Source organism: Lontra canadensis, unplaced genomic scaffold (assembly GCF_010015895.1).
Source record: "Lontra canadensis isolate GAN:19392208 unplaced genomic scaffold, GSC_riverotter_1.0 scaffold3, whole genome shotgun sequence".
Taxonomy (NCBI): Eukaryota; Metazoa; Chordata; class Mammalia; order Carnivora; family Mustelidae; genus Lontra; species Lontra canadensis.
This window is the reverse complement of record NW_022630997.1, coordinates 24,452,806-24,478,760: the sequence shown is the minus strand read 5'-3', so window position 1 is coordinate 24,478,760 and position 25,955 is coordinate 24,452,806. Positions and strand designations below refer to the sequence as shown.

General features: G+C 37.0%; 1 protein-coding gene across 2 annotated transcripts in view; it reads left to right on the top strand.

The window, feature by feature from the left end:
* Positions 1–25,955, top strand: part of BTAF1 (B-TFIID TATA-box binding protein associated factor 1) — a 100,762-nt gene that overhangs the window by 45,953 nt on the left and 28,854 nt on the right. For both annotated transcript variants that reach the window (XM_032836497.1, XM_032836505.1), the window contains 10 exons: positions 8,357–8,461; positions 9,955–10,104; positions 10,394–10,536; positions 10,795–10,969; positions 12,462–12,665; positions 19,803–20,229; positions 21,497–21,687; positions 23,346–23,499; positions 23,578–23,687; positions 25,151–25,352. In XM_032836497.1, coding sequence (XP_032692388.1) covers positions 8,357–8,461; positions 9,955–10,104; positions 10,394–10,536; positions 10,795–10,969; positions 12,462–12,665; positions 19,803–20,229; positions 21,497–21,687; positions 23,346–23,499; positions 23,578–23,687; positions 25,151–25,352 — 1,861 coding nt within the window. The remainder of the gene's footprint in view (positions 1–8,356; positions 8,462–9,954; positions 10,105–10,393; positions 10,537–10,794; positions 10,970–12,461; positions 12,666–19,802; positions 20,230–21,496; positions 21,688–23,345; positions 23,500–23,577; positions 23,688–25,150; positions 25,353–25,955) is intronic.

The following is a 25,955-nucleotide window of genomic DNA, read 5'->3' as shown; positions in this document are numbered from 1 at the left end:
GGGGAAATACCATAAGGAATCCATTCTGACATGCTGTTATTTGTGGGTACTACAGTTTGAGCCAGTCATCTTTAAAAAGCAGTGGCTGATTATTTATTTATTTTTAGACAATAGATTATAGTATGGGTATATGTCTCTCCCGTGTTCACTAATCATGCATTTCTCTGTGAATTAGGAATATTAAAAAAGGTGGGGAGATATTCCATGTGGACTTGCTTTAATCTGCAGCATGGTATTGTGTTGCACTTCTGTGACTTAGTATGTGTAAATTTTGTTTTGCCTTATTTTTTTAATTTTATCTAATCACAATCTTCTGAGGAAGAACTGTCAGGTTTGTTTTATAATCCTCAGTTGTTCAGGCATGACAAAACTGTCATGGGTTTTTCTGAATTTTCACTTCATTTCAGTTTTGTGGTTTTGTCTAAATGTCTCAATGGAAGTATTCTTAAATTTACTTTGGTTATTAGCCCTCTTGAAGTTACCAGATTTCTTCATGTTGTTCTTTATTATCTTTCTAATAGACTTTACTTTTTTTTTTTTTTTTTAAAGATTTTATTTATTTATTTGACAGACAGAAATCACAAGTGGGCAGAGAGGGAGGCAGAGAGAGAGGGGGAAGCAGGCTTCCCCGCCGAGCAGAGATGTGGGGCTTGATCCTAGCAGGCTGGGATCATGACCCAAGCCGAAGGCAGAGGCTCTAACCCACTGAGCCACCCAGGCGCCCCTAATAGACTTTACTTTTAAGAGCAGTTTTAAGTTTACTGAAAAATTGAGCGAAAAGTGCATGGTTCTTTTTTTTTTTTTTTTAAAGTACATAGTTCGTAATATGCCCCTACATGCCTGTATACACACACATACACACACACACACACACACACACAGTGTGTATTGTAGTGTAGTACATTTGTTATACTTGATGAACCAATATTGATTCATTTAAAAAATTTTTTTTGGCAGGGGGAGTGCAGAGAGAGAGAAAATCTTAAGCAGGCCCCATGCCCAGCATGGAGCCTGATGTGGAGCTTGATCTCACAACTCTGAGATCAAGAGTCAGATACTTAATGAGCTGAGCCACCTAGGCACCCCAGTCTTGATCCATTATCACTAACTAAAGTCCATAGTTACATCAGAGTTCACTCTTTGTATTGTAGATTCTATGGGTTTTGACAAATGCCGAGTGGTATGTATCTCCCATTACAGTATCATACAAAATAGTTTCATTGCCCTAAAAAAATTCCTTTGCTCCATCTATGGATCCCTCTTTTCTTCCTCCCAAATTCTTAATAATCACTTCTTTTTTTGGTCTCCATAGTTTAGACTTTTCCAGCTTTTCCAATAGTTGGAATCATGTAATATGTAGCCTTTTGAGATTGGCTTGTTTCATTTAGCCATGTGAAATTAAGGTTTCTTTATGTCTTTTTGTGGTCTGATGACTCATTTATTTTTATCACCAAATAATATTTTATTGTATGGATGTACCACAGTTCATTTACTTACCTATTGAAGGGTATCTTAGTTACTTCCTGTTTTGGGGAATTATGAATAAAGTTTTTTTTTAAAGATTTTATTTATATGAGAAAGTGTACATGCACACGAGCAGAAGAAGGGGCAGAGGGAGAGGGTGAGAAAGAAGCAGACTTTCCTCTAAGTGAGGAGCCTGATGCGGGGCTGGATCCCAGGACCCTGGGATCATGACCTGAGCTAAAGTCAGACACTTAACCCACTAAGCCACCCAGGCGCCCATGAATAAAGTTTTAAACATTCACGTGGAGATTTTTGTATGGGCACAAGTTTTCAGTGCACTTAGGTAAACACCAAAGAGCACAAGCAGTATGTTTAATTTTATAAAAAAGTGTCTTCCAGGGCCTCCTGGGTGGCTCAGTGGGTTAAAGCCTCTGCCTTCGGCTCAGGTCATGATCCCTGGGTCCTGGGATCGAGCCCCGCATCGGGCTACTTGTGATCTCTTGTCTGTCAAATAAATAAATAAAATCTTAAAAAAAAAAAAAAAAAGAAAGAAAGAAAGCGTCTTCCAGAATTGGCTTATCATTTTGAATTACCTCAGCAGTGTGACTTTCAGTAGAGAGACAATCTGAAGATAAAAGCTAGACAGAAATGGGAAATTTCATTAGTGATACCATTAAAAATTTTTAAGGAGAGATAAAGAAGTTAAAAGCATAGATAACTAACACAAAAGGGTATCAGAAACACAACAAACATTAAAACTCAAAAAATAAAGGATCATGCACATACCAGAATAACGAAGAAAAATACAAAAGCAGGATACATCAGTGTTTTATTTTTCAGAGTACAGGTCTTTCATTTCCTTGGTTAATTGTATTTCTAGGTATTTTATTTTGGTGCAGTTGTAAATGGGATTATTTTCTTTCTTTCTTTCTTTTTTTTTTTTAAGACTTTATTTATTTATTTGACAGACAGATCACAAGTAGGCAGAGAGGCAGACAGAGAGAGAAAGGGAAGCAGACTCCCCGCTGAGCAGAGAGCCCCATGTGGGACTCGATCCCAGGACCCTGAGATCATGACCTGAGCCGAAGGCAGCGGCTTAACCCACTGAGCCACCCAGGCGCCCCTGGGATTATTTTCTTAATTTCTCTTTCTGTTGCTTCATTATTGCTGTATAGAAATGCAGATTTCTGTATATTGATTTTGTATCCTGTGCCCTTACTGAATTCATTTGTCAGTTCTAGTAAGTTTTTGGTGGAGTCCTTAGAGTTTTCTCCATATAGTATCATGTTATCTGCAAATAGTTTTATTTTTTCTTTACCTATTTGGATGCCTTTTGATTCCTTTGATGAGAGTATTTGGCACATGGCTTATCACCGGCCCCCTACAATTCCTTCTACACATAGCCATTGTCCTTCCAGAATACCATCTCCCTTTTTTCCTCTCTCTGTCTTTACTTCAGGGAACAGGTGCTGCAAAATAGTTTCAACTTCTGCAGCTCACTGTGATTTTTTTTTCTTTAAAGTCATTAATAAGTGAACACTTAATGGCTGTTATTACTTCTGTGATCTCAGCAACATTATTTGCTTTCTGAGAAAATAGAGTAAACAATGTCTGATAGTTCTGTTACTGTATTCTTTGCCACAGCATTTCCTGATGGTTACTCATGTTCTTAAATTTTTTAAAAAGATTTTTATGTATCTATTTGAGAGAGAGCAAGCATGCACATGAGTGGGGCTAGAGGCAGAGTGAGAAGCAGACTCCCCCACGAACAAGGAGCCAGACATGGAGCTCAGTCGCAAGACCTTGAGATCATGATCTGAGCTGAAGGCAGACGGTTTTAGCCACCCGGGCACCCCTCCTGGTGGTTACTGTTGATTGCTTCATAGCTATCTGCAAACTATCTTGTAATACAAGTTCAGTCTCTCTCTCTTTTTTTTTTTTTTTTTTTAAAGATTTTATTTATTTATTTGACAGAGAGAGATCACAAGTAGACAGGCAGGCAGAGAGAGAGAGGGAAGCAGGCTCTCTGCTGAGCAGAGAGCCCGATGCGGGACTCGATCCCAGGACCCCGAGATCATGACCTGAGCCAAAGGCAGCGGCTTAACCCACTGACCCACCCAGGTGCCCACAAGTTCAGTCTCCTATTTGCAGTTTTGAAATCCAAAGATTTTTTGTAAGGAGGATAAACTTAAAAAACTACTTATTTGTGGAAAAACGTGTTCATTCTGAAGAGAGACTGTTCATAAGTTTTTATCCTACTAAATGTGCCCATTCACAAATTTTGCTTCAGAAATATTAACATACTTTAGGGACGCCTGGGTGGCTCAGTTGGTTGGACGACTGCCTTCGGCTCAGGTCATGATCCCGGAGTCCCGGGATCGAGTCCCGCATCGGGCTCCCAGCTCCATGGGGAGTCCGTTTCTCCCTCTGACCTTCTCCTCGCTCATGCTCTCTCTCACTGCCTCTCTCTCAAATAAATAAATAAAAAATCTTTAAAAAAAAAAAAAAGAAATATTAACATACTTTATTTGGGTGCTACCTCAGACCCTGCTGAGGATATTTTATAGCATGCAGCACATACAACTTCATTATTCTAAAGTTAAAAAAACTCTGAATTTCAAAACATACTTGGCCCCAGAGAATTTGGATAAGAGATGATAGACCTGTGGTGATAAAAATCTGTTCTTACTTTAACTTGCCTTCCTTACTCTGAGCTGCTTTCTATCACTATTGTTTCTTTAGTGGTGTAATGAAAAAATCTCATAACTAAGTGAAGAATCTGGGTTTTAACCTCAGCTCTACTGTTTGTTAATTTATGACCTTGGTCAAGTATTTTAACCCTTCTGGTGATAATCTCCATCCAGTCTTTCTCAGAGTTATATGGACTAAGTAAGAGAATATACATGAAAGTGCTTTAAGATATTAATGCTACGGGACGCCTGGGTGGTTCAGTGGGTTAAAGCTTCTGCCTTCAGCTCGGGTCATGATCCCAGGGTCCTGGGATCAAGCCCCGCATTGGGCTCTCTGCTCAGCAGGGGGCCTGCTCCCCCCCCCCCACCCCCGCCTGCCTCTCTGCCTCCTTGTAATCTCTGTCAAATAAATAAATAAAATCTTTAATAAAAAAAAGATATTAATGCTATAAAAATATAAATAATAGTACATAGTAAGAACAATAATTAACACTTCCGGTACTGGGAATTCTTTCCTAAACAGTTTGGAATTAAATATCATTCTTATACCTCATATATAAATGAATGATATTTAATTATAGTAATAATCCAAGTTACTATTGAGGGCTTAATTTATGCTGTGAACCCTGGTAAGCATGTAACATGGGTGGCTACTGCCATTCCTGTATTGCAGATGAGAGAACTGATGACTAAAAATTAAACTTCCACAAGTTTGTGTACCTACACAACTCAGTAAGTTATTTGGCTCAGACTCAGGTCCAGTTCTGGCTGACTTTCAGTTTTAAATTTTACGTGCAGACAAAATGGATTAAGTATCTGTTGAATTGCTTTTTCACTTTTGTATATGAAGTCATCTTAAGTACAAAATGAAAAAGATGAACCCATCTTTAAATTACTGGTAGTTCTAGTCTGGTTTCATTTTCTAACTTCTCAACCTTTTCCTCTCAATAACTGCAATTTTGAGACTAAACCTGGCTGTACCTCAGTGCAACAATACCCCTTAAAGACTGATGCCTTTATTTCCTTGAAAGTATTCTGATTATCTTCAGTAATTTTTTTGTTTTATTTTGCTTTATGAAACCAGAAGATTTTATAACAAAAATGTGCTTAAAGTTTATCCCATGGTGAGTGTGTATGTAGGCATGTACATCTCTAAAATATCCTTAAATAAAATGACAGTTAATACCATAGCATCTGTGATGTTAACATGTGGAAAGTAGTGGCAAGTCTGGCTTCTTAGGGATCATTAAATAAGAACTTTTAGGCAAACCAAACTAGTTAGGGCATACAATCAAAGTGTAACGTTTTTTTGTTAAACTGGCAGTTTGGCAATCAAAGTGAAGGACTTTACCACTTGATTTTTCCTTTCTGTATTGTCTCTTTAGCCTATGACTGTGTTTGTACATAAAGAGTATATCTATGAGTCTATATGTATATCAGTGAACTACTTTACTGGAATATCAGGGTAACTAGCATTGTTACCAGTAAGTGTTGTAGCTAGAACTTGACTCCTCAATCCAGAAAAATATGTTGGACATCAGTCTTTTGTTCTCCTGACTGGGTCAACTTTTCCATTCTGCTTGTATCACAGCCAGTTTATGAGTCATTCCAAAATTTAAGTTACATACAACATTGACTTGTTTGAAAGGTATGCTTTAGCATGAAAAAAATATATATATGAGATTAAGTTGGAATCTGAGGATCTAGGATGTAAGAAATGTCTCATAAGCATATGTAGAGAGGAAGGAAAGACCAAAAGAACATATTTAACTAAGATTGGCATTAGAGAACATTAGCATAATTAGGTTTTGGCCAGATTTTGCAAAGGCATTAAAAGGCAAGAGCAAAGGTTAAGTATTTAGCTGACTTTTAGTAAATATTGGTTGGATAAATGAATAGAACAGGCATTATAAATTATGTAAACACAGAGCTTAGCTCATTTTTGTGTGTGTGGTTTTTTTTTTTTCTTTTGGCATTGGGCCAAAATGGGATTTCAGACCAAAGTAATAAAAGAACTCAGTGTGATTCATCACTTTATGGTATCTTTTTTCCAAATCTCCTCCCTTGCAACCCCAAATCATTTGATATGGAGATAAGAAATGATGATGAATTTGCCTACAGGCAGGAATCAGCTGTTCATGTGAGTGATGATCAGACTGCTGCTTTTTTCCACATCTGACCCTTTTGTGGGAAGGTAAAAGATGGGGTATAGCAAAAGGGTACTGGTAAAAGCTTACTCTGTATGTCAATTTTGCAAATTAGGGATTTATTACCAACTATAGTTGTGAGAGATTTCACATATTACTAACTACTCTCTGACATGGACCATTTCCTATAAGAAATTATGGATTTATTCAACAAATATTTTAGTGCCTACTCTGTGCTTACAATTCTTTGGATACTGATCAGTGAAAAACAAGGTCTCTGCCCTCTGTAGAGCTTAAAACAGGAAACTAAACAAGACAGGAGAAAAACAGACAACTAGACAAGCTCTAGTAACATAAAGAGGTAAGTACCTGGTAGGGGAAGTAGAGGATGCTGTTGGATCCTACCTAGTGAAGTGAGTGAAGGTTAGGGAAGGTACCCTTCCTGCTAAAAGTGAAGATTAAGCTAAGATCTGAAGAACGAGTAGAATTCTCATAGTAGCAGGTGAAGAACAGGGTCAGGAAGGAACAGGATGTGAAACTCTGGAAGCAAGAGAGTGCATGATGGCACTAAAGAGGAAGTGAAAGGAAATTGGCTGGAGGGTAGTGTGAAGGAGTATAGATGGCTGGAAGTTTCACCTTGATTGTCTGGAACAGTGAATGGTCTGATAGTCCTCTATTTCCGTTTTCATCAACTCTATTCTGAGTTCCGGGAAGGCCGAATACAGCAAGGAACATCATTCTTAATAAAACAACTGGGAATAAACTACCCCATTTGTGTCCTACTCCATAACCATCAGTCATTTTCTTCAGTAATTCCCACAAATGCCCCTCTCCCTCATCTGATGCTCCTTATAAAAATGTTGGGGACTACGTTTAGCACTAACATGAAGTGCTAGTAATTGTTAATTATTTAACACAGACCAAAAATTTTTTTTTCAAAAGCTTTATAAAGCTTAAATTCACTTATGACTTGAGTAATAGTGTTCCTGATTATAGTTAAACTTGGTCAAGTATACACACTGTGGTAGGAATTTTTCTGTATTTTAGTTTACACTGTGTTAGACTAATGCTAAATTGTCATCAGCACTTTGTAGATATTCCCTAAGATTAGGGGGGATATTTTTGATAAGTAGAGTCCTAGTTAGTAGCATGTAAAAGTCTGTTAACTACTTTTTAAAAAGTTCCAAAGAGAGGAATTTGAAGGAGGACAATTTCTAAAGGACTGAAAAATAGTAATACACTCTTCACTGTAACCTGTTCCTTCCCCCACCAATCTAATTAAATAAACCTACAAATACAAAGCAACAGCGTTAGATCTCCTTCCTCAGTAATTGTCTCCTGGAAGACAGGTGCAAAATTAGTGAAAATAAGTGGGTCAACTTTCAGATTTGCAAGATACGGATTGGCCCTGGATGGGCCAGATTATACCTTGCAGTATTTTAAGATAATATTAATAGTGAGCTAAAGCTGTATTACTTTTGGCAATATACTGAAAAGGAGATGCTTGCATGTTGTTCAGGTGAAATGAATTTGGCCTTCAGATGTTTTCCCAGTCTTGTATTTTCTACTAAGTGGACTTCATGCTGTGCTACTAGAGAATCTGCATTTTATTTTATTTTTTTATTTTTTAAAGATTTTATTTATTTATTTGAGAGAGAGACAGTGAGAGAGAGCATGAGCGAGGAGAAGGTCAGAGAGAGAAGCAGACTCCCCGTGGAGCTGGGAGCCCGATGCGGGACTCGATCCCGGGACTCCAAGATCATGACCTGAGCCGAAGGCAGTCGTCCAGCCAACTGAGCCACCCAGGCGTCCCGAGAATCTGCATTTTAAAAATACTAGTTCTTATGATACTTAATTTCTCCAGACCATTGGAATAACAAATATGATACGGTTGCCTCAAAATCTTGTAAAAATTTATCACCAGTCGAACCCTTTTAATAAAGCTATACCTACCATCTTTTTTGGTAACACTTGTATTATTTGACTTGTAGCTCTTCAAATAAGCTAACACCTAAGAATTCTATACTATAGATTTGATGCTGTTTTTGTTTTCAGAACTCTTCATCTTGGCTTATACCTATCCTGCCTGATATGCTGCGACACATTTTTCAGTTTTGTGTTTTAGAAAGCAGCCAGGAAATTCTGGACCTCATTCACAAGGTACATAGTGAATATATCGGTATTCTTTTCTCCAGTAACTTAGTAGATTTTTAAATTTTTTCATAACTGCTGTACTGTTGTTGGTCAGAGATTTTAAAAAATTAGAAATCAACACATTTGAAAAGTGTGGAGATCTATGAGACAAGGAAATTGGATTCTTATGGAGTATAATAGTTAAGTCTACTAGGCAGGTGTTTTAAGCACTTTCTTCTGATAGCCTCAATACAGAAAATAAAATGAAGAAAAAACTGTTTTTCTGTATCACTTATTTTGCTGTTTATCTGTATGGTTATTGATTCTGCAAGTATCTTTTGGGATTCATTGGTAATATATAGAATCTGATTTTTGTGGTTTAGATTTATTTTTTCCCCTTAGCAAGATTGGTTGTATGTGTTAGAATCTTTAAAGAAGAGTAATTTGATATATTTAATAATGTTTATGGAAGGAGATGGTACTGTCGTAATTCAGTCTTGAACTGTTGTCACTGAGGCAGCTCATCGTTAATAGCCTTGGATTAACAGTGGTATTTCTGTTTATTTTTAGTTACATTTATGTTTGGCATCAAGAAAGGTACTTTATTAAGATCACGAATCAACAACTTTAAGTTGTTCTCTTTATATATACTAGGATCTTACCACCTCTAACTTTAGCAGAGGTTATATATTAGGAACTGTTTTATCTTGAAGTGTGTGTGTGCGTGTGTTTTTTTTTTTTTTTAAATATTTATTTATTTGAGAGAGAGAGAGGATGAGTGGGGGGAGGGGCAGAGGGAGAGGGAGAAGAAGACTCCCCGCTGAGCAGGGAGCCTAGCCTAGGGCTGGATCCCAGGACTGCAAGATCATGACCTGAGCCAAAACCAGATGCTTAACCGACAGAGCCACCCAGGTGCCCCCAAAGCATGTGTGTTGAATATAGGGCTGCATTAGTATCAAGCTTTATGATATATGCCGAGGATTTTATTTTATTTTATTTATTTATTTTTTTAAAAGATTTTATTTATTTATTTGACAGACAGATATCACAAGTAGGCAGAGAGGCAGGCAGAGAGAGAGGGGGAAGCAGGCTCCCTGCTGAACAGAGAGCCCGGTGCGGGGCTTGATCCCAGGACCCTGGGATCATGACCTGAGCTGAAGGCAGAGGCTTTAACCCACTGAGCCACTCAGGCGCCCCTGCAGAGGATTTTAATGACTGGAATTTTGACAACTTTTATTGTTATGGGTATCTTATATTTTAAATTTAAGATTTTCACAAAATATTGAAGGAAATTCTATGTTCCTCTCTTTAAAACTTCCTTTTGTGTTTTTTAGTATACAGACCTATCAAGCAGTATTTTAAAATGAGCCTTTATATTGACTTTTAAAATTCATCTATGTACTATTTCCATTTTTTTTTTTTTTTTTTTTTGCAATTCAGTGTCCCTAAAAATAAGTATTAGGTCTTATTAACCCTCACTAGGAAAATTTCACTTTTCATGTTTCTCTTTTACTCTGTAGGTTTGGATGGAACTGTTGAGCAAAGCTTCAGTTCAGTATGTGGTAGCAGCTGCCTGTCCATGGATGGGAGCTTGGCTTTGCTTAATGATGCAGCCTTCTCATTTACCTATTGATTTAAATATGTTGCTAGAAGTAAAAGCCAGAGCCAAGGTAACTGTAGAGGACATAATGTATTTATATGTTCAGCTCTAATTAATATGGTAACCATGTAAGAAATTTGTATCTTTATTTTATTTTAATTAAGTGTGATTTAATTAATGTACAGAGAAATTATTTTATGAGGACCTTTACAAATGCATAATAATTTTAATGTGTTAAAATTTTGTGAAAAGAACTATATTTTATTGGGAGAATAAATGAGAGTATTTTTGTGTACAGAGGAGAATTGCCTATTAAATTTGATTATTAATTTTTATTTTTTCCCCCTCTTTCTCTCTAGGAAAAAACAGGTGGTAAGGTTCGCCAAGGCCAAAGCCAAACAAAAGAAGTCCTTCAGGAATACATTGCAGGTGCAGACACCATCATGGAAGACCCCTCCACTAGGGATTTTGTGGTTATGCGGGCCAGAATGATGGCAGCCAAGTGAGTATGCAAAAATTCAGAAGCCTTTTAACCAAAATATTCTTCTGATGTGTTTGTCAGTACTTCCTCCAGGACACTGGTTACAGAGTAAGAAAAAGTGTAAGAAAACAGTTTTCATTTTCTTAAAGTTTGAAATGAGATTTCTATCTTCTTATGAAGATAATATAGGAGTTAGGTCTTTTTTGGGAAAAGTTATATAGCTTCAGTAAGGGAAACTTTAAGTAATTTCTGTAGTAACTTCTTTTTTCTCCCTCATAGATTGTTAGGAGCACTTTGTTGCTGTATTTGTGATCCAGGTGTAAATGTGGTAACCCAAGAAATTAAACCAGCTGAATCCCTTGGCCAGTTACTTCTCTTCCATTTGAACTCCAAATCTGCCTTACAGAGAATTAGTGTTGCTTTGGTAATCTGTGAATGGGCTGCTTTACAAAAGGTAAGATTTTGCCCCAAAAGTAATGAAGACAAGTAAACCAGTTTCCTTTAGCTGTTAGGATTATTTTCATTGTATTTTACAAACAGAAAAAAATTTTCTCTGTATAAAAATGCAACAGTTATAGAAAAGTATTCTAAATTATAATGTGAAACATAGTCTCTCTTCCACTTGCTTTTAACTTTAGACTTTTTTCTTACGACCCCTAGTTTGGTACCTGAGACTACTAACTATGACCATATGTAATGAATGTTTGCTCTTGATACTACAGTCTGTTAAGAAATGTCCCTCCTAAAAACACATGTTTAGTGTGGAAGCAGTCTGGAAATTGTTGGTCATTCATTCCTTTATATCTCGTATGTTCCTGAAAACTATAAAAGATAAGAGGCTTTGAATAATAGAGATCCATTTGTTTTGAGTAGTAGCAAGGGCAGAATTTTGGGTCACAGGAAGAATAAAACCTCCACATTTAAATGAAAATCTTCATGTTTTCAAATAAGCCATTTCCTGCAGCCCCTTTACACCTTTAACTTCTAATAAGATGTGTGATTTTGTGTAAGACTGACTTCTGTAAATCAAAGAAACTTCCTGCTGGCTTTGTTTATTCCATTAACTGGAATTCTGGAAATTTAACTGTCTGCACTTGCTGTGAGAGTTTCTTGTTACTGCCTCTTAGCAGTTTGTCAAAGCTATAAGCTATGTCTAAAAGTAATTGAGCCATGCTCTGTTGCAACTGAGACCCCAGCTTTGCCTCTGGAAAGAAGCAAGGCTCATCTGTTTTTAGGCAGGACTCGGTGTGCTGGAGAGGCAGTGATGCTGTGTTTTTGTGCCTCTCAGACTCAGCAGCAAGTGTTGACAGTTCGGTTTCTGGACCCTCACAGAGCTTCTCTGGACTTACTCTGTGAAGCCCAGGCTGATCACCCAGATCCCACAGAACCCCTCTTGGCTCACCACTGAGGCCATTCCCCCTCTGGTTGGGGCAGGCAACAACCAGAGAGAGTGGGAAGGGTTAGTTAAATTTGGGGGCAGGTAAGTAGCTTTTAAATTATATATCCATTTCTACAGTATGGCATGTGAAGCTATGGGTTCAGCTGTTAAGAAATCTAATAATGAGTTTTCAAATAACATTTTTAGTGCATGCTAAGTGTTCTTTTCTGACTGATTTCTTTTTACAGTTATAGATTTTTAAATCTGTGCTATATGTATATAAACTTCATGTAAATTCAGAGTAAAGTAGGAGTAATTAGGTGCAAAATGTAATGGAATTGTAATAGTTCCATGTGCATGTTCTGAAGTCATTCATATTAAAATTTTAGAGTAGTTTGGGTGTGATACCTTTTCTCTGTGCAACTAACGATGTTGTTCTGGGAGGTAACAACATAGATTCAGAATGAATAGGAATTTAGAACGTTGTAGTTTGCAAGTGAAGATATATATATCTCTAGAGGTATGTTTATATATTTGCCCTGAATGTTTTTTGTCTGTTACATTTTAGGAGTGTAAAGCTGTTACCCTAGCTGTGCAGCCACGTTTACTTGATATCCTTTCAGAACATTTGTATTATGATGAAATTGCCGTTCCATTCACGCGAATGCAGAATGAGTGTAAACAGCTTATTTCATCATTAGCTGATGCACATATTGAAGTTGGTAATAGAGTAAACAACAGTGTTTTTACAATAGATCAAGCTAATGACCTGGTGAGTAAAAAAAATGACTTTCTTAATTTTAGATTGAGCATGAAATAAAGATTAGAAATTTGTCATGTGAGCTAACCGCAGAAACACTAATTGGTTGAATCTGTCCGTGGCCTAATAGCCTGCCATCCATACCTTGTAGAAAAGTTATTTCATTGTATTGACTGTTTTTGAACAGGAGGAACTTCTTTGAACAGAAGGAATTTTCTTTAAATCTCCGATTCTGACAAACCAGCATATCTCTGTCAGAGAAAGCTGTTCCATTTTTGGGTCATTTCTCAGTTTTGCTTAAAACTGGCGGAGTAGAGGGGTGCCTAAGTGGCTCAGTCTGTTAAGGGTCCGATTCTTGGTTTCGGCTCAGGTCATGATCTCAGGGTCCTGAGGTCAGCCCTGCATCAGGCTCTGCACTCAGCATGTAGACTGCTCCCTCCTCCTCTGTCCACCCGCTGCTTGTGCATGGGCTCTTTCTCTCTCAAATAAATAAAAACCTTAAAAAACAAAACTAAAACTGTCGTAGTATAGAAAAGACTGCTTCTATGTAAGTTCCTGAGTGTTTCTCCTCACCTCTCTCAACTTACAATAAAAATACTCCAACGTAAAGAAAAGGTAAGAAGAGAATTACACAGTGAACATTCATATACTCACCAACTAGATTGCATAGTTAACATTTTAGTAAATTTGCTTTATCACATATATATGCAGCTATTTACTTACCCAGCCATCAGTCCACCTTATTTTTTTGATGCATTTCTAAGTAAGTTGCAGATATTGGTATACTTCAGCATGTATATATATCATTAACTAAAATTCAGTATTTGCTTTTTGCTCTTTTGTGAGGTAAAGTTTATTTACTATGAAGTACACAAATCTTAAACTGTTTGATGAATTTCAACAGATGGGTATACCTATGAAACCCAAACCCCTATCAAGTTACAGATACACACACTTCAATTCCTGCCTATCCCTGCTCTCAAGTTCTGATTTTTCCTCCACCATAGATTACTTTTGCTGATTCTAGAATTTCATATAATTGGAATCATACGCTCTGTGCTGTTTGGTATAAGGGTTTTTTCAGCATGATGTTTTTAAAATTCATCCATGTTGTTATGTGTATTGGTGATTCATTGTTTTTTATTGCCTTTTCTTATCTCCAAGTTGTGAAGGTATTCACTACATTTTCTTCTGAAGTTTTGCAGTATTAGCTTTTATGTTTAGATTTGTCATCCATATTGAATTAATATTTATAGTGTGAAGTGCACATTGAATTCTTAATTTATTATTTATTTATTTATTTAGATTTTATTTATTTGACAAAGAGAGATCACAAGTAGGCAGAGAGGAAGGCAGAGAGAGAGGAAGGGAAGCAGGCTCCCCACTGAGCAGAGAGCCTGATGCGGGGCTCCATCCCAGGACCCTGAGATCATGACCTGAGCCGAAGGTAGAGGCTTTAACCCACTGAGCCACCCAGGCACACCTTTAATTTATTTTTAAAAGGTTTTATTTATTTATTAGGGAGGGAGAGAGAGACAGAAAGAAGGAGCAGGGGGAGGGGCAGACAGAGAGGGAGAAGCAGATTCCCCAGTGAGCAGGGAGCCCGACATTAGGCTCAATCCCAGGACTCCGAAATCATGACTCGAGCTACCCTGGCAGGCCTCCTCCTGCCCCGCCTTTTTAAAAGATTTTATTTGAGACAGAGTGAGAGAGAGAGTGAGTGAGCATGAGTGGGGGGAGGAGCAGAGGGAGAAGCAGACTCCCTGCTGAGGCTGCGGGGAGAGGAGGGGCACCCGGGTTGCCGAGGGTGGGCAGTCTGTCCCAGGACGCTAGGATCACAACCTGAGCCAAAGGCAGACATTTAACTGACTGAACCACCCTGGCGACCCTGCTTTTTAGTTTTGATATAGTCCCACTTGGTTTTTGGTGTTTTTTATGTGTGGTTTTTTGTTTGCTTGCTTGCTTTTGTATGGAAATGTTTACTTTTTAAATCGTATCAGGGTCACCTGGGTGTCTCAGTTGATTAAGTGTCCAGCTCTTGATTTCAGCTAAGGTCATGATCTCGGGTTCATGGGATCCAGCCCCACTTTAGTCTCTGTGCTAAGCACGAGTCTGCTTCTCCCTCTCCTCCTGCCCCTCCCCCTACTCGAGCACAGCCTAGCTCTCTCTCTTTAAAATTAAAAAATATATATATTTAAATAAATATTTAAATTAAAGTAAATCTTTCAGATGACCCATTCTTCAAGCTTTTCACTTTTCACTCTTTTCTTATTCAAACCTTACTCTTCAGTGAAACTACTGTTTCATCAGCTTAATTAGTCCATGGTTTTGACCTGGCACATCAGAATCTCAGAAAGAAACTATTGAGGGAAGGCCTATTTATTTTGCTTTAAAGTGTTTATTTTATGCCTGCATACAAGAGTACATACTATAAGATTCCATTATATGATGTTCTACAAAGGCAAAATTAACCTATAGAGATAGAAATTGGGAAACTGGTTGGTTCTTAATCAGGTGGGGAAAGGTGTTGACTAAAAAGAGGCAGGACTTTCTGGGGAACTAAAATGTTCTGTATTTTGATGAGAGGGGTAGTTACATTGGTGTATCAACAAACTTGACACTTTTGTTTTCTGTAAATTATGTGCAAATCATTCTATATAAATTATATCTGACCTAAAAGTACTGGTAAATAAAAATACTAGTCTTGACTCACTTAAAAAAAGTTTTTGTTTTAGTTTCAGTTAGTTAACACAGTGTTAACATTAGTTTTGGGTTTACAATATAGTGATTCAGCTTTTTTTTTTTTTTTTTTTGTAAAGATTTTATTTGAGAGACAATGAGAGAGGGAACACAAGCAGGGGGTGTAGGAGAGGGAGAAGTAGACTTCTCCTGCCAAGCAGGGAGCCTGATGCAGGGCTTGATCCCAGGACCCTGGGATCATGACCTGAGCCAAAGGCAGATGCTTAACAACTGAGCCACCCAGGCGCCACATGATTCAACAATTCTGTACATCTCCTGGTGTTCATCACAAATGAACTCCTTAATCCCCATCACTTATTTCACCCACCTCCCCGCCAAGGAAGGGCAATTTTATATTATTTCATTTATTATTATTATTTTTTTTTCCAGGAAGGGCAATTTTAAAATGTTAGTCTTGGCTTAGAGCCACTACTTCATTAATCTTTTCATTGACTCCCTATTTTTCTCTTACCTATCAAATACAAGCATTTCCCTAAGATGTTTCTTTGTCACCATTCTCAAAATTTAGTTCTTACCCTTGTACTATGCTATCTTCTCTTGATCTCTTGAAGTTCTTCTGTTAGGGATTTTTAGTTGGATAGCTCATTGTCACTTCAGTTTAACATAATTAAAACTGAATTTTTTTTTTTTTTAAGATTTTACTTATTTATTTGGCAGAGAAACAGCAAGAGAGGGAACACAAGCAGGGGGAGTGGGAAAAGGAGAAGCAGGCTTCCTGTAGGGAGCCCGATGTGGGGCTCCATCCCAGGATCCTGGGATCATGACCTGAGCCGAAGGCAGATACTTAATGACTGAGCCACCCAGGTGCCCCAAAACTGGAATTTTTTTTAACAGTAAAATGCCCTTTCCAGTTGCAAATCTTGCTGCCATTTCCTTTCAGAAAGCCTCATATGTTTATCTTTTCTGTGATTTCATTGCCACAACCTGGGGACCTTAGTACTTTTATGACTAGGTCCTGAGTCATCTCTATAGCTCCCTGTGATCTCTGGTCCATTTCATCTCCCCTGTTGTACCAGACTTGTAAAGTCCTTTAGTTCCACTCTGAAGGCATCCCTCCCCTACTTAAAAACATTATTTTTGTTTTCCTTGATTTTTAGTTTTTTTCTTTCTTTTCACACCTCTAAATTCCTCATCTCTTTTCATTATTTCTCAAACTTTTGCCCTTTTAGCATAGTTAACGTTTTTCTTACAGAAGTGTGCCATGCTCACTCACCTCCTGTGCCTCACTCATTCTCACTTCTGAGTCTGAGCTCCTGTTTCGTTTGTCAGGAATTCCCTACCCTCAACCCTCTCTGTGTTTATCCTAGGTTCATCTCTTTAACATTCTTTCGTCTGCACCCTATACTTGGGCCATGATTAGCTGTTCTCAGTTCCCTGACAGTGCCTCACTTTGCACTCACCACCTCACTCTATTTGCCAAGATGTCCTTACAACTCTGGACTTAACCCATCCTTTAAGAACCATATTACAAGAGGCCACCTGAGTGGCTCACTTGGTTAAGCATCCAACTCTCGGTTTCTGCTCAAGTTTGGGCTTGAGCTACTTTTCCCTCTCCTTCTTCCCCCTCCCCCTGCTTGTGCTTGCACCCTCTCTCCCTCTCAAATAAATAATTAAAATCTTAAGGAAAAATAAAAATCACAAGTGCTGACTTCATCTTGCAAGCCTCCACTAATCTTATCCTCTGAGAAAAGTTAAGCAACCCATGTGTCCCACAGTAACTTGCACTTACCTCGGTTATATGTTGCATTCTCTTTACTTATACATCTTTCTCCCTTATTAGTCTCTACATTTTTTGAGTGTGTGAAGACATTGGATCTTACTCATCTTTTAGTATTTTTCAGTAGATACTTGTTGAATGAGTGAATGAATTAATGAATTTGGGGTTATTGGAAAGCTTTTCCTTAGCTTAGAATCATTGAAAATTGACAGAAGCATAGTATATTTAGGACAGTGTTTTCAAACTTTAAGCAGTGAAAATCTTGTTTCCAGTAAATCTTAGGCAGAATGCAAATAAATAAAATGAAGTAGAAAGTATAAGCTATATTGATTGTGTTTCTTTGTAGTGAGCAAATGGACTAGGTCAAGCAGATAGAGCTCAACTTAAAGAGTTTTGTATTTTATAAGCATAAAAGGAGATCTTAATGGTGTGCCTGTTTAGTTTTTCATAATAGGACAGTATTATCAGTCTTATCCATAATAAAATTATTTGTAAGTCTGAAAAATTAGGCTCTCCATTAAAAAAAAAAATTCTTCAATGTTACAGGCTTCTGTAATATTTATCAGACTGGATCTATTTATAGAACCTCTGTAAGATTACAGTTACCTATCAAACAAGAAGACTATTTTTGTTATGTAAGCCATTACACAGTCTTTAGATGTTAATTTAAAAAACATGCTCACACAAAAACTTGTACATGAATCTTCATAGAATCATTATTCAATATAGTAGCTAAGGGGTGGAAATGTTTTTTAACTAATGAATGTATAAATACAATATAGTGTGGATATTATTTGGCAAGAAAAGGGAAAGAAATACCACATTCAGGATGCCTGGGTGGCTCAGTTGGTTAAGCGTCTGCCTTTGCCTCAGGTCATGATCCCAGGATCCTGGGATCGAGTCCCACGTTGGGCTCCTTGCTCAGCAAGGAGCCTGCTTCCTCTGCTGGACACCCCCTGCTTGTGCACACTCTCTCTGTCACTCTGACAAATAAATAAAATCTTTAAAAAAAAAAAAACTATAAAAAAGGAAGTATCACATTCATCTCTACAACACTGATGAACCTTGAAAGCATACTAAATGAAAGGAACCAGTCACAAGAGATTCACACACTGTATTAGTCCATTCATATGAAATGTCCAGAATAGGCAAATCTATAAAGATAGAAAATATATAAGTGGTTGCATAGGGCTGGAAAGAAATGAGGAATGGTTGCTAATCAGGTATGAATTTTATATTGGAGATGATGAAAAATAAAAATCATTGAATTAGGGACACCTGGGTGGCTCAGTGGGTTAAAGCCTCTGCCTTCGGCTCAGGTCATGATCTCAGGGTCCTGGGATCAAGCCCCGCATCGGGCTCTCTGCTCAGCAGGGAGCCTGCTTCCTCCTCTCTCTGCCTGCTTCTGGTCTCTGTCTGTCAAATAAATAAATAAAATCTTTAAAAAAAAATAAAAAAAAATCATTGAATTATACACGTTAAGTGGGTGTATTATATGTAAAGTATATCTCAAATTGTTAAAGATGTATTGAACAGTCATTTAATGTGGCTTGTAAAGTAGTCTGATATCACAGGGTTATAGCTTTAGGCAACTCTTGGTGAGTAAAACATTCGTGACTGTTGCACTAGTTTCTTTCCCTTTTTTTATGTATTCCCCCAAGCCCCCGGCATTTTCACGAGAAGGGAGGTCAAAGAAAGGATGAAAATAATGCAGTTAACACTTAGCCACTTACTGATAGCTGGACCAAAAGTTTTTTATTTTTATTTTTTTATTTTTTTAAGATTTTATTTATTTATTTGACAGAGATCACAAGTAGGCAGAGAGGCAGGCAGAGAGAGAGGGGGAAGCAGGCTCTCTGCTGAGCAGAGAGCCGGATGCGGGGCTCGATCCCAGGACTCTGAGATCATGACCTGAGCTGAATCACCCAGGCGCCCCTGGCCCAAAAGTTTCTGTGAAAGGAATTTGGTGAGATTTGGTATTTCTTAATTTAGTTTATATTTGCTGATGGATTTCTCATTTCACCAAACTACTGTGTTGGCATTCTGTGTAATTTTCTATTAAACTTATCAGATATATTTAAAGGATAAACTTATTAGATAAATTTAAAGGATAGGTAATTTTGTTAATTTCCATAGACTGTGTGTGTGTGTGTGTGTCTGTAGTTGACACACCAGTGTTACATTAGTTTCAGGTATATGACGTAGTATAGGCAATGTAGTCAGTAGTATTGTGGTGGTGGTACATGAACACTTAAAGAATACGGTGTTATTGTTAAGTCAGATTAAAGTTTAAACTTGGGAGATTTTATTTTATTTTTTAAGATTTTATTTATTTTATTTATTTATTGGACAGAGAGAGAGATCACAAGTAGGCAGAGAGGCAGGCAGAGATAGAGGGGGAAGCAGGCTCCCCGCTGAGCAAAGAGCCCGATGTGGGGCTCAATCCCAGGACCCTGAGATCATGACCTGAGCCGAAGGCAGAAGCTTAACCCACTGAGCCACCCAGGAGTCCCTAAACTTGGGAGATTTTAGACATTTAGTTTACTGAATACTAAAATAATACTGGATACTGTGGAACTTAATATTGAAACAAAGCTTGCTGTTGCCCTTTAGTTTACAGACTATTTAGGATTGATGTCATTAATGATTTTTAATTTCTCTTTTTTTAATAGGTCACTGCTGTTTTTAATGAAGTCACATCATCTTTTGATTTAAATCCTCAAGTGTTACAGCAGTTAGATAGTAAACGACAGCAGGTCCACATGACAGTTACAGAGACCAACCAGGAGTGGCAAGTGCTGCAGTTGAGAGTGCATACTTTTGCTGCATGTGCAGTTGTGAGTTTGCAGCAGCTTCCAGAGAAATTAAATCCTGTCATAAAGCCATTAATGGAGACAATTAAAAAAGAAGAGAATACACTAGTACAAAACTATGCAGCTCAGTGCATAGCAAAACTACTTCAGCAGTGTACAACAAGGACACCCTGCCCCAATTCAAAAATTATTAAAAATCTTTGTAGCTCACTTTGTGTGGACCCATATCTGACTCCTTGTGTCACATGTCCAGTACCAACACAAAGTGGCCAGGACAATTCTAAAGGTATATATCTAAACCTATGTTTGGGGTAGAGAACCATTTAAATTTGTTTTCATTTACTGTAGGTATCATTTAAGCACAAATCCAGTTTATGTTGGAGTTTTTTCCCATTTTGCATATATTGGTAATCAAATAACAACCCTCTAAACTCGAACTACTCCTAGAAGACCTAAAAGACTTGATATTTCATATGACTGAAATCTGTGAGATAGGTTTAACCCTACCCTCTCTTTCCAGACCATTATTATAAGGGTTTACTGTATATAGGACTAGAAAACGTAATTGTATTAAATGTTGAATAAAAATTTCTTCCTATAAAACTCTGGTTTCTTTAATTTAGTGCATGTCTTATAAGTGAACTCTGTTACCTTTAGCAAATAATGTGTAGCCATTCTGGGGGGGGGGAATGTGTAGCCATTCTGATTTCATCTGGAAAACAAGAATTGCTCTCTGCAGGCTAGTATCAAGGACCAATGTTTTTTTACATGCCTTAATCCTATGTGATTTATTTTTTGTTTGTTTATAAGATTTTGGAAAAGCAAATTACTCATAATGTAATAGATTAACAAGTTGGTCATAACAAAATGTGAACAAAACAAGAATTGCTCTCTGCAGGCTAGTATCAAGGACCAATGTTTTTTTACATGCCTTAATCCTATGTGATTTATTTTTTGTTTGTTTATAAGATTTTGGAAAAGCAAATTACTCAAAATGTAATAGATTAACAAGTAGGTCATAACAAAATGTGAACAAATGGAAGAGAGTGTGGCATTTTGAATATCCTCATCTTAAAACTATAATAGGGTAACAATCTCCCTCCCCTCCCCCCTCCAAACCCTAGTATTATTTGAGCCAGTAATATTTTGCACAGTGGTCCATGTTTCTGAATTTATGGTGACCATGGACACTTCTTTAGAACTTGCTTGCAATGTTTTTTATTTCTTTTTATGCCTAGAAGCATTCATTTATTTTTGAAAAATTAACATACTTTAACTGAGGGCTCAAAATCATTTTTGCATGTCATATTTCTTATTAACATCATTCTACAATTTTATATTAAGTATGGTCCTATGCAAATATCAAAACATTTAACTTAATGTTGTAAATTACTGTTTTGTTACTATCTCATTGATTAAAGAAAATGTCATCAGCTAATAAAAATTGAGGTTTAAAGACATAGTTTTAAAAATATGTTTATCTCTTTTGGAGCAGGAAGCATTTGGTCACCTCTATTATGCTTAAAAAGTTATTTAATTTTTTTTCCTTTTAGGATCCAACTCTGAAAAAGATGGGATGCACCATACAGTCACCAAACACAGAGGTATAATTACACTCTACAGGCACCAGAAAGCTGCTTTTGCTATCACAAGTAGGCGAGGTCCTACCCCCAAAGCAGTAAAAGCTCAAATAGCAGATCTTCCTGCAGGAAGTAGTGGAAATATCCTTGTTGAACTTGACGAGGTAAATAGTTGTTTTGGGTTTTTCTGACTACTCTGCTTTTTAAACAGATATCTTACAGGTTGAGAGCTAAATTGTCATATGAGCATCCATTATTATATTTTTAAGTGATAGAACTGGAATTAATCTTTTGTAGTAACTCCACAACATGATCCAGAAAGACTGCAAACTTCTAGTGCCAGATAATTATCACCTGCTTGACTTTTAGTCAGCCTGCAATTTATTAAATGTGTGATATGAGGGATCTAAATTTATTTTTCCATATGAATAGCTAGTTATCCCACTGTTGAATCCTTTCCTGCATGGTTTATAATGGCACCTCTGTTATATATCATGCTTCATATATATGAGTATCTATTGGGCTTTCTTTTCTGTTTCATTGGTGTACTTGTTTACAGCACAGTCTTCTTTAAGGACAATTAAAAAGTGGTTTTTGAAATGTTTATAGTCACAGTATTAATGGTAGAATGATGCTCTAGGTATCTCCTTTGGTTGGCATGACATAGAAACTTAGTTCAGGGCACCTGGGTGCCTCAGCTGGTTAAGTGACTGCTTTCGGCTCGGGTCATGATCCTGAGATCCTGGGATCGAGTCCCACATCGGGCTCCTCCTGCTCTGTGGAGAGCCTGCTTCTCCCTCTACTTCTGCCTGCTACTCCCCTTCTTGTGCTCTCTCTGTGTCAAATAAAATCTTTAACAAAAAACAAAACAAAACAAAACCTTAGTTCCGCAATAAACTACCAATGCTAAAAGACACGTGTCTAATATATTTCTGTAAAATATATTTTAGGTTTCTTTTTATTTTTTTTTAAGATTTTATTTATTTATTTGACAGAGAGAGGTCACAAGTAGGCAGAGAGGCAGGCAGAGAGAGAGAGCCCAACGCAGGCCTCGATCCCAGGACCCTGAGATCATGACTTGAGCTGAAAGCAGAGGCTTAACCCACTGAGCCACCCAGGCGCCCTAGGTTTCTTTTTTAAATAAAAAATCTTATCTTCTTACCTATGTTTCTTTCATAGGTATATATGAAATATATATATATATTCTGTATATATCTTTTTCACTGATTCTATTCGTACCATAATAATTTTAATTAAAAAATTTACTGTGATTTTGGTATTTATATCTGTATGGTTTATATAGTTCTTCCTTTACTTAAAAAATAATTGTAAAAATACATGCATCTTTCTGGAGGGGACAGTTTTTTTGTATTAGGATGAAATTATTGCCAAGTAAGAGCTTATTAATCTTACTATTAGATTCACCAGATGCTTTTATTATATCCTTTAAGTGAATATAAATATAAGGACATTTTATTTTATCTCCTTATCTTCTTCTTGGCTGGTAAGTTTCTTTGGGGCAGGGAGCAGGGAAAAAAATTGTCACTTAGGACTGTCTCTAGAAACTGCATATTCTTCTTCTCCTTATTTTTCAGCTCCAAAGGAGTATTTTACTTTGGATGGAAATATCTAGTTTGGGGTTTTATGCCCATGTAAATTTAATTATTGAAAGACATTTATAGTGATAAATATGTTTATAGTTGCTTAATTGGTGAATGGTAACACCATGAGTTCTTAGATGGTGACTTTTAAATTCTCTTAATAAAATTTCAAACCCATTTTGCTTTTTCAAACTCTCTTATCAACTAATATTTCATTTTAGGCCCAGAAGCCTTACCTGGTACAGCGAAGAGGAGCTGAATTTGCCTTGACAACCATAGTGAAGCATTTTGGTGGTGAAATGGCAGTGAAGTTGCCTCATCTCTGGGATGCTATGGTTGGTCCATTGAGGAATACAATCGACATAAGTAATTTTGGTGTGTACGTATTTCTGAGTTGGACCTTAAAATATTATTTGCAAGGTGATACACACTTAAATCAATATATCTTAATAGATGGAAAGTCCCTCTTGGAAAAGGGAGATGGTCCTGCCCAAGAACTGGTGAATTCTCTGCAAGTTTTTGAAACCGCAGCAGCTTCAATGGATTCTGAGCTTCATCCCTTGGTAACTAACTAATGCAAGTGTAATTTTCTTCTAATAAAACAAGTGGTTTTATTAAAAAGTCTTAAGGCTTAAAATGTGTAACTTTGATGTCATCCCTAGCAATTGCATTGTCTTTTTTATGTGGTATAACTAGATTCCTTCTTTATTGACAGCACATTTCTTGTGGGCTTTGAGGCAGAGTTTGGTGCATGAATGTTAGAAAACTCACTTTGGGAGCTTAGAATATGGAGCAGTGGGGACAGGGCTCTGATACAGAAGTCTGGTATAAACAGAAAGAAAGTTACAGTCCTATTAATTTATGCCATATTGAGTAATAGAGCTCCAAGAAAGGAAGAACACAGGTAATAAAACTTCTTCCTAAGATAAGTGTAAAGGTAGAGGAAGTTACCTGAGTTGAAGCTGTTCAGTGGCAAAGAACATTGGTTTGTGGTTTTTGACAATTAAAATAAATATTTCTTTTAAAAAAAATTGTGACAGAGGAGAAAAACAGACTAGAGAATTAAATATCTGGTTTTTCCATAGAAGGAAGCAGTATTCTCTCCATATAACTGTAGTAGGAACTCTGCAATTTACAGTGCTGTTAAGTGTGCTAGCTCCAATTCCCTATTCATATCTGACAGAAAGGGGTGAATCGAGGAGAAAGAAGAACAAACCTTTTCTGTTTATATTATATAGAGTAATGAAGTTATATCTTTCTACTTGTTAAATTTTGCTGATTTATCATTAGTAGAGAAGGGCAGACTCCATCTGTATGCTCTCACCCTTCTGTGATCAGCTTAACATTCATCTGAGCTCTAAGGGTAGTCTGTTCACCATTAAGATTAATCCTGGTATTCCATGCAGCAGGCATTTATTAATGAGATATATCATGCTTTTGTGATCATAATGCCTGTGGTAAGCCAGGAAGCTGAAGTGGGAAATACCTGCCAAAGGATGGTGCCTAGAACAAATTAGGATCACTCAACCCAGTGAGTAAAAAGTATGTATCTAGGGGTGCCAGGTTGACTCAGTTAGTTGAGTATGTGACTCTTGATTGGGGTCATGAGTTCAAGCCCCACATTGGGCATAGAGCTTACTTGAAAACAAACAAACAAACAAACATATGTACCTAAACCTAACCCAGAGCTACCAAATTGGGAAGGGACTGGTGATGTGTGGTGTCATTTCTCCAATGTCAGGAGAATCTTAGAGGTACCTTTTATGTACACCCTGATACCTTAAGAGAAGAGAAACAGAGGAGAAGTGACGTACCTTTTAGTTTAAAGAGTTTCAGTACCTTAGATTGGATTTAGATTAATTTTTTGAGGATGTTTTGACAATAATGTTTGAAGAGATATTGGAGATATTCTTGGATTTAGTCATTTAGAATATTAAGAACCTCGGAGTATGGGCTGTAGTAGTTATATTTTAAACAGTAGATCCCCTAATGAATATTCTGATTGTCTTAAACTTTTTGTTTTTAGTTGGTACAGCATTTGACCCATCTTTATACGTGCCTTCAGTATCCCAGCACTGCAGTGAGGCACATGGCTGCTCGTTGTGTAGGCGTCATGAGCAAAATAGCTACCATGGAAACAATGAATATTTTTTTGGAGAAGGTTCTTCCATGGCTAGGAGCAATTGACGATAATATCAAACAAGAGGGTGCAATTGAAGCACTTGCATGTATCCTTTTTTATTTTTAAAACTTTAGAAATTGTATTCATTTTACTTAAGGTTGACTCTAGTAAAATTCATTAATTCATTTAAATGTTCATAAATAACCTGTCTTGTTCCAAAAAGAAAACTACTCTGTTATATTTTATTTTGAAGTATCTTTATATTATATTATAAATACATTACAAATATATTTACATTTTATTTTGAAAATTTTCACAGAGTTTGAAGAATTACTATTTTAAGAGTTCTTTTTTAATAGACAAAAATAATTTTAGGTACTTTATAAAATATATTTCTAGTGACTGATCTATTGGTTTATAATCAGTGTTGTATTAGTACTAATCAGACACTGTGTATGTAGTCTGTATTTTATAAACATAGTATGTTTTCAAAGTTCATTATGTGGGTGGAAAATGACTAACTGTACTAAATAACTAGAAATACACAGACAAGCTTTTTGCTATGGGTATAGCATCTATTGGCATTCTTTTAACTCGAAGTTACTGAAAGAAATGTGGATGGAGAGCAAATCAGTAGAAACTCTGGTTCAGAAATGCTGAAGGGGCACTTGGGTGGCTCAGTGGATTAAAGCCTCTGCCTTCAGCTCGG